Source organism: Monopterus albus, unplaced genomic scaffold (assembly GCF_001952655.1).
Source record: "Monopterus albus unplaced genomic scaffold, M_albus_1.0 scaffold6.1, whole genome shotgun sequence".
Lineage (NCBI taxonomy): Eukaryota > Metazoa > Chordata > Actinopteri > Synbranchiformes > Synbranchidae > Monopterus > Monopterus albus.
Genome location: NW_018127886.1, coordinates 171,005 through 180,495, shown reverse-complemented (window position 1 = coordinate 180,495; position 9,491 = coordinate 171,005). Strand labels below are relative to the sequence as shown.

The 9,491-nt window shown below is 41.3% G+C and overlaps 1 protein-coding gene across 6 annotated transcripts in view; it reads left to right on the top strand.

The window, feature by feature from the left end:
* Positions 1 to 9,491, top strand: part of kcnd3 (potassium voltage-gated channel, Shal-related subfamily, member 3) — a 97,584-nt gene that overhangs the window by 80,047 nt on the left and 8,046 nt on the right. For all 6 annotated transcript variants that reach the window (XM_020617234.1, XM_020617264.1, XM_020617227.1 and 3 more), the window contains exon 5: positions 8,877 to 8,978. In XM_020617234.1, the coding sequence (XP_020472890.1) occupies positions 8,877 to 8,978 (102 nt within the window). The remainder of the gene's footprint in view (positions 1 to 8,876; positions 8,979 to 9,491) is intronic.

The following is a 9,491-nucleotide window of genomic DNA, read 5'->3' as shown; positions in this document are numbered from 1 at the left end:
GTGTGTGTGTGTGGTGTGTGTGTGTGTGTGTGTGTGTGTGTGTGTGTGTGTGTGTGTGTGTGTGTGTGTGTGTGGTGTCATGATTCGGTTCTGTGTTGCTTCCTGTCAGGCTTTTATTTTGATGCTACGTCCTGTTTTGTTTCACCACAGTTTTGGTCTTTTTACTTTCTTCATCACCCGCATTAGTTTCACCTGCTCATTATAGTTTGCACCGCATCATAAGCAGCCTTCACCCACCAATCCCAGCCAGATTGTTCTAGACGCCACCTCTCACTCTCCAGCATTTTTCGGTTTTGGTACTTTGTGTTTTTGACCCGGCTTGTTCCTCTGACTATTCTGTTCTGCCTTGCCCTCTTGCTTCAGACTGTCACTGTGTATAATTATCGGACTTCCCTTTGGACTACGTATTTGGATTCCTCTGCTGTATGTGTTTGCTGGCTCTGATCTCGGACTGTTTATACCGACCTGTGATTTTTGTGTTTCACCGTGTCTTGTATGGTTTTGTTTAGCGTTAGTTCTCTTATTAAAGAGACGGTTTTGTTTTACATTTCCTTGTCTGGCCTTTTAATTGAGTTCACCCTCAACATTTTTGGCAGCATAACGCGCCGATTCCTGACATGTGGTGTGTGCGTGTGTGTTTGTCTTTATATACTTGTGCGAACCAACCCCTGATGGAACACCTTTCTTGTGTGGACATTTCATTGGTGACTTTCACCAATGCGGTTTCTGTACTATGATGGACTCTAAATCCTGACTGAAAATCCTCAAACAAATCATTCTTGTGCAAGTGGTCACATAACTGCTTTGCAACAGCTTTTTCAAGGATTTTGGAAATAAATGGGAGATTGGATATTGGTCTATAATTAGCTAGGACACCTGGGTCAAGAGTAGGCTTTTTGAGTAGAGGTTTAATTACTGCAAGTTTAAAAGCCTGTGGAACATAACCTGTTAATAGAGGGAGGTTAATCAGATCTAGTATGGATGTGTTGATTAGGGGAAAGACGTCTTTGAGCAGCCTGGTCGGGATGGGGTCCAGGAGACCTGTTGATGATTTAGATGAAGCAATTGTTGAGGTCAACTCAGAGAGATCTATAGGGGAGAAGTAGTCCAAGTATAAATGAGGTCTTCCAGATGTTTCTAAAGCCATTGTAGTAGATGGCACATCTGTGAGAGCTGTGGGAGTGGTCCGACCAATTTTTTTCTCTAATAGTTGTGATTTTATTTGTAAAGAAGCTCATGAAGTCATTGCTGCTGAGATCTAAGGGAATGTTAAGCTCAACAGCACTGTGGCTCTTTGTCAGCCTGGCTACAGTGCTGAAAAGAAACCTGGGGTTGTTCTTATTTTCCTCAATCAGTGATGAATAAAATGCGGTTCTGGCACTATGAAGGGCTTTCTTATATGTTATTAAACTATCTTTCCAGGCTATGAAAAACTCTTCTGACTTAGTGGAGTGCCACCTCCTTTCCATTTTTCGTGATGCCTGCTTTAGGGAGCGGAGCTGCGAGCTGTACCATGGGGCTAGCCTTCTCTGTTTCACTGCCTTCCTTTTCAGAGGGGCAATGGTATAAGTGTATTACGCAGGAAGGCTGCAGTACTATCAACAAGATTATCGATTTGTGTTGGAGTAAAGTTAAGGTGGCCTCCTTCCACTGTGTTGGCAAACGGCACTGAAGTAGATAAAGATGGAATTATTTCCTTAAACTTGGTAACAGCATTGCCAGATGGACATCTGCTGTAGTGGAATTGTTTCCCACATAGAGTATAATCCATTAATGTAAATTCAAAAGTTATTAGAAAATGGTCAGACAGAAGAGGGTTATGGGGAAAAACTATTAAGTGTTCAGTTTTGATGCCATATGTCAGAACAAGATCAAGAGTGTGATTAAAACAGTGAGTGGGTTTATTTAGTTTGAGAGAAGCCAACTGAGTCTAATAATGAACAGAATGCATTGTTGAGGCTGTCATTGTCGGCATCTACATGAATATTAAAGTCGCCTACTATGATTATTTTATCTGTACTAAGCACTAAATCAGACAGAAAGTCTGAGAATTCACTTAAAAACTCTGAATAAGGAGCAGGTGGACGGTATACAATAACAAACAGAACAGGCTTTTGAGTTTTCCAGTTTGGGTGTGAGAGACTCAGGGTGAGACTTTCAAATGAGTTATAACTATGTTTAGGTCTAGGGTTGATTAATAGGTTTGAGTCAAAGATCGCTGCCACGCCACCACCTCGGCCTGTGTTTCGAGGGATGTCACAGTTACTGTGACTAGGTGGAGTGGATTCATTTAGGCTGACATATTCTTCCTGCTGTAACCATGTTTCAGTAAGGCACAATGAGTCAATGTGATGTTCTCTTATCAACTCATTCACTAACAAGAGATTTAGATGAGAGAGATCTGATATTTAATAGTCCACATTTGATTATCCTATTACTTTCTACTATAAGAGGAGTCATCTTAATTTTAATTAGGTTCTTATGAATAACTCTGGAGTTGATTCTTGAATTATATAATTTAGGTGGGCGGGGGGCAGACACAGTCTCTATGGGGTACTGGGAGCGTTGGGTGGGTAGCAGCTGCAAGGAGACAGCAGAGAGGCGTGTAAGACTGCGACCCTGCCTCCTGGACTCAACCCTGGGTTGTCATAATTTAGGTTATAAAACAAACTCGTCCAGATTTCTAGACACTATAAAAGATGGCAACCTCGGTGTAGAGGCTGTATAACAAAGCCATTATCATCATATGGTCCACTTTCACGCTAATGACATCTGATCTTTAATGCCTCACCCGAGCCTTGAATTACTCAGGCATGCTGCATCCTTCAACACCTGATTACTGCTCTCTACATAACATGAGGTGTTTTTAATGCTCAATAGCTTTAATGATACATAACCTTCTCCGCCATTAAGCCAACCATTTAGCAAGTGCCACTGGCCATTTACCATAGCAAAACGACATTTGCTCTGCATTTATTACCTGCGTGTGTATATATTTCACAGAGAATCCATTCTTCTTTAGATCATTTCTTAGAATAGGGGTATGTTTAACTGAGAGTAAAATAGGATAGCCATTCCAGATTGCCTTTCACAGTACTTAAACGACTAGGAGAGGAGAGAGAGTATGAAAGGGATGGGGAATTACTAGGGAGAGAAAGGACAACATAAATCCCTCAGCATTTTTGTGCGTTCTCCCTGAGTTTTTATCACCTTAACATGCATTCCCTCTCCCTTCCTACCCACATCTACATCCATCTTCATTCACGTCTAATTGGTAGCTGTTCGGGGCTCCCATTACAATTAGCCATCCATCTGGGTGATGCTTGAAGAGACAGTCCCTGACCTATCTCACCGCACAAAGGAAAGAACACAAGGATCCCACTAGTTGCTATGTAGTAAGAAGGAGCACACAGCTGAGACCCAGTCGTATGTTTTCTATTAGCAGTATTCTGAATAATACACCGGAAAGAGGACATGATTTCAATGGAGAATGACAAAGGGCAAGAGATTCAGAAAGATTAAAAAAGAGGGAACAGAGTTAGGAATAAAAATGAGCTTATTTCTAAGTCATAGTCTCCTGGATCAATTTCCCTGGTTCTGAGAATAATATAGCTTTAAAGCTGGATTTGCACAAAGTTGTAGTTCAGCATTTCACTTTATTGGTTGAAAACACCATCGCAACACTATCACATTGATCAGGCTCTTTCGTGCAATAATTATATTCCCCAAAGTAACTGTTTACAGCCTTTCATTATGGCACTATTCTGTGCAGTTGCTGTATTTGTGTCGTTTCCTTCACTGTGCTAGAGAGCAGAGGTCACAGTCGGATTTACAGTGGAAATTGCTTTGTTATATGTGTCAAAGGAAGCGATAGCAGGCTTTTGTTGAACTTGCTTTTCATTGTATTCGCTGTTAACGCCAGCTATAGTCATTTCAGCCAGTGCCCTTAAACAAATGTTTACTTTCAAGTGACAGAGTCCTCTATTAGATGTATTAATTATGATGAGAGCAAATAAGAAGAGTATGTAGCAAGAAGGGTCATGAGGGGTTACAAGAAGACAAAAGAGGCCAAGGATGGGGATCAGAAAATGCTTCTTCTGTATGTATGTGTCAGAGCAGTTATGTTCAACAGATTCTGTCATTTAATTTGGAGTCCTTGTTGCCTTCCTGATACAGCATTCATTTTCTGTAAATTCATCATTCCCATTTAGGCAAACCTGTTAGTTCCCATAAAGAGGGTAAAATCTTTTTTTGATAGATTTATACAAGTGTGTTCTATAATGAATTTATACACACATGAACTAGGCTCCACAAAGAAAAAAGCATTTACAAGTGGAGTTTTTATTTGGCTTAATGGTGCATTGTGAGTCTAGCCTCAGGTGTAGAGCTGCAGAATCTGTACATATACAGTATCTGTGTTTGCTTCCCATTAATGTTCCCACTTCTGTGAAAATTAAGTTCCAATGTTTATTTTACTGCCTCATCCTTTTCCTACTTTGACTGGATTTGTTCTTCTGGTTGGACCGGTTGTTGTTCTCAGACTGATTGAATAATAATATTACTGTCTGTTGCAGTTCATGAGCTTTGCATTGGCTAGGGGCTGACATGGCAAAAACAAAACAAAAAACAAGTACTCTGCTCCCCCCCCCACCCCAAATCATTTCACTATCATTTCGCTCTCCCTCAGAAGTTTGAAGTCTAAAAGTGCTTTGCCCTTCTAGACAATCAATAAAGTCACCTGCATGTTCCAAGACCAAAAAGAGGGATGGTGACATGAGACCTCAGTGTGAGGGGAATCTGGAGTTGTGCTATGTATTATGGCCTTTGTAAGAATAAATAAATGAATAAAAAGAATTCTAAACATCAGCATCACTTAAGCTTGCAAAACAGAGCTTTACCTTTCTTTATAAAAAGGGTGTAATCCAGACTCAGCAGAGAGGTATGTTGTCTGTGACTGGTGTTAATCTGAGATTAAGATGCCTTTGCAGCAGCGACTGTTATGTGGGCCCGGGGTGTCGGAGGATTTATTTCCTCAGAATGAATTCTTTCTGTCATCCAGAGTGTTTTGCTTTTACCAAATACCTGATTCTAAAAGTCAGTTTTTCCCAAATCCTCCCTCCCCCCACCCCTTTTTCTTCTCTCCTTACACTTGTTTGCCTCTCTCTCTGTCTTGCTCTCGCTCTCTCCGTCTGTCATTGTGTATGTGTGTGTGTTATCGTAAAGCAACATACCTCAAAAGAAGTAACTGATTTATTTCGTTGTGGCAGACATGTCAACATGTATAAAAGCAACTCTTAAGAAGAGTCACAGCCGCAAAACAAAATTAGACTCTTCCACAGCTATTTGTGTGTGCGCACGCGCACCTGTTTCTTCATTGGATGGTCTCCTCTTTCACTTGTATGTGTTCAAGGCAGGCCTGAGGCAGAACCTAATCTGGTCTTATAGCTCGGGTGCTCCACTTTTCATTCAGCCAAATCCCATATAGGCAGTCTAGCAAAGCTGTAACTCACGAGGTGCCATGAATTTTTTAAACTTCTACTTTCCACTAAAAAAATGAACTTCTAACAAAACTTCCTGGCAGTGCTCAGCATAGTATGGCATGGGAGCTGAGTGAATATGTAGTGTTTTATTAATCATTTGAGGATATGCCAGCTCAGATCCCTCAGCTGGCAGCAAGTGGTGTTAAAATGAAGCATTTGTGCTGGCTTGCATCCTATAGCTATAATTTTTAAAGTGTGATTGATCCTAAGTTATGACTCCATGGCAGGAAGGACAGAGACAAAGGTGTTTGGATCAGTTTATTGGCTCTTGGGTGTGTGTCAGCATCTGGAGTGTTTCAGGCAGTGTTATTGAGCATCACTGGTTGGAAGATGTTACAGTATTTTGGGTTTTCAAAAGACACTGTTTTTACAAGACGCTAAGTTAAAGTCACACTGAAACTGCATTGCTTTTTGTCTGTTACAGCACATATCTGCTCTGTAAACCATATGTCCTGTGAGAAGGATATAGTTTGTTTGGTACAGTATAATGTTGGCACCTGTGATCCTTGCATTAGTGTTGAAAGTTCTCTGTCTGCATAGATGAAGCAATTGTTTCCATACAGCTAATCAGTTTGCTTCCTTTAAATTCATATTTGAATAAAGAAATGAGATCATTGTTCTGTTATAGCCACACAGCTACTCTGACCAGCTGTTCGACATACGTAGCTTGCTACATAGCAAGAGCCACAAGCTTTGAACAACAACCCGTGTTAAAGGTTCCTTCCTGTCTAACTTACTAACATGAACACGTGAGGTCAAACATCTTTACTTACTAAATAAATGGCCGTTGAACATTCACTGGAGAAAATGTCTATGTTAATGCCAGTCTGTGGGCTAGATTGCTAATTAGCTGGTCAACTGCAGCACATTAAACTCCATGTAAAGGTACCTGCACAAAAATCAGTTGAATCCATTTAGATGGTTACATATCTTTGATATCCTTCTCCTCCTACACCTTTCTGATGTGGGATCACATGTGGGAGTGTCTGTGTCTGATCATTTCTGTAAGTTTCCAGAACTGTTGATTCAACATTCACGCTTACTTCAGGCTGTGATTGGCCATTGTGCAAAAGTGAAAAAGGGGCCAAGGAATGAACTCCTTGCAGTCAATCTTTGTTTTTCATTCATTGCACAACTATTTCTGTCACTTTTTATGTAAACAACAGTGTAACACTATGAACCAGCTCTTACTCTTCACAGTCACTGCCAACAAACACACTCTCTGCCTGTGGCTTAAAGGCCGAAGTTTGTTTACTTTGTCTTTCGTTCCCCTGCTGGTGCTCCGCCTGCCAGCTGTTCTCAATCCAAGACAGACACCAACATGCCCATCCAGTCTCTGAGAAGAAAAGTATATTTAATTATTGTGGCAAACCCCTCTGGTACTGTATATAGCAGCATTCTATAAATCTGTGACCCAAGGTATATTTTATACGAGGCAAAATAAAGTCTTTTTTTTATTTATTTTTTTTTTGTCACAATCTCCTGAAGTGGTCGCTTCAATTTTCACTCTGCATGTTTGTCCATGTACATGTGGATATATGGTGGCTATGTGACTATATGTGCCTCTGTGAAGAAGTGTGCAGCAGATAGACTTTTTGGTCACGTAACCTTTCACATGGAACTCTGCACAGCTGTTAATGAAAACCCTGTGTCCTTGGTTGCCTTACACTCCTGTGTGCTCTCAATGATGTTTCATCAGCAATTCAGGCTCAATCTGTCACATTGTGGTTCTGCCTGAAAGCACAGATGGGTCTTAGACACAAGCACCCAGGTCCCAAAGGACCCAGGAATCTATCAGAGAACTGCAGAAGTAGATTTAATCTAGCAGGACATGTTCTTAACATCCCCTCCATTACTCTTCTGCTGCCGGGCACCCATCACCGCAGTCACAGGCTCCTGTTTGCATGGTGACCCAGGAGAGACAAACCCACTGGCTGAGTACACCAATACATAAAGAAGGGTTATCCCATAGGCCTGTGGAGGTGCTGTGTCAGCATAAATGTACATAGGTGTTAGAGTGTGAGGGCACAAAGAGAATGAGGAAAACTTCAAGGAGAGCAGGAAGGAGGGTGAGCAAAAGACAAAAAGCTGCAGGAGAACATAAACAATGTAAAACCAGTTGTGCTATAGATGCTACAGTACAAGTTGACTGCTGTGCAGTATGGTCACATGCCTGCCCCTCTTTAGATCAAATGAGCTACAAGTAGGGTGAACAAACATGACCGCCATTCATCACAGGAGTTGATACAATACACCATACTCTTACTGAGACAGGTATTTCTGCTTGTATTCTATATGGCTTATATGTATAGAAATTCAGCTATGAAAATGGAGACACGGCGGTATCGAGACAGTCAGTCTCCCTGCAGTGCATGGGCTACTGCTGCCTGCTCATCACCCTTCTACTAATTTCTTTTCAATTAATCTGTCATTTTGTTGTTAAAAAGCAACACAAACATATCTGCTTTGTAGTTGCATCGAGCCTGGCGCCCAACTCTGGACTTTAATGGTAAAATGGTGGCTGTTTGAAAGTGAGTTGCTGAGATTACACTGTCCTGTAAAAGCAGTTGATCTTGTAACTGAGAGATTTATAGAGACCCACATTCTCACACAAGCTAGTACACACTGAGACATGTTTTCACACACATTCAGTAGCAACAGTGTGTGTCCGGTAGAGCAAAAACCAAGATATTGGTGTAGAATCCTTTCAGAGCTACTTATGCATAATGAATGAATTCACTTCCAACACCAGAGTGGATCTGTTCTTCCTTGGATTCTTTCTCTCTTTGTCTGTCTGTCATGCTGACTGCCTCACGGGAGAGATTTGTCTGCAGGAGAGAAAAAGAAGGAGGGGAGATAATGAGACTGGACTATGCACTAATAACAGCCTTGATGAATAAAGATGCATTTAAGTAGACACTAACATAGTGGCTCAGGAGTAAAGTTGATAAAACTGCTAACGCAGCAGCACAAAAACAGTACAAATAAACTGAATTCAGTATGTTAAATCCAGAATGACACTTAGCTGCTTAATTCTTATAGGATTTACCTGCTCTGCTCATAGCTGCTGCTCTAACTGGGGAAAGTGTTGTTGTGTAGTCACCATAAATCATTCATCACACAAGATCAGAGTGAATTTATCACAGGAGATCAGAGCGAATGCTTTAGTAGCACGTTTGATTTAATCTATAAGATCACAACTAAAATATCAAGCATGTGGAAGTTCTCCGGCTCTAATCATTGGAATGCATCAGGATGATACTCAGTCATTCTGACATAGGATGCACTATTGGCAATGACTAACAGGTGGCTCTTTTGGTCTCTTGCTCTTTGCAGAAAGCCCGCTTGGCCAAGATACGAATATCCAAGACAGGAAACTCCACTCCCTTCCTCCGTAGCAAGCGCAACGGCCTGTTCAACGAAGCTCTGGAGCTCACGGTGAGAAAAGGCATTGAACCACACAGAGACCACATTGTGCTTCATTGAGGTCCGGATCACCCAACCACACATGACATACTTACACTTGTCTTTTTTTTTTTTTTTTTTTGTTTTAATTAATGATGCAAAAGCCTGAACTCAGCATCTCCTTGAAAAAAGTCTTCTGAGGATTTCAGAATGGGCGATAACTAAGTCATTGGATGCAGGCCTTGCTTGTCCCTCCTTTAATTATCAGTTCTTAGAATGCACCCAGCATACTGTCTTCTCACACATTTAACTGTGAGCTCATTTGATAAGTGCCACTTCTAATGTAAGCATCTCTGAGCCCAGATGCCCAGCTGAGGAAAAGGCTTCAGGCAATGCAGCAGGAAATGTAAACACAACTCAAGGATGTTCTATGCTTCACCAAAATATTGCGAATCACAAGCATTATAGTGGCCTGAGGCTGGCACAGCACATAAACAAAAACAAGTGCTTCTTCGTCCCACTGCCTCACTCTCTCTCTTTGGCTTT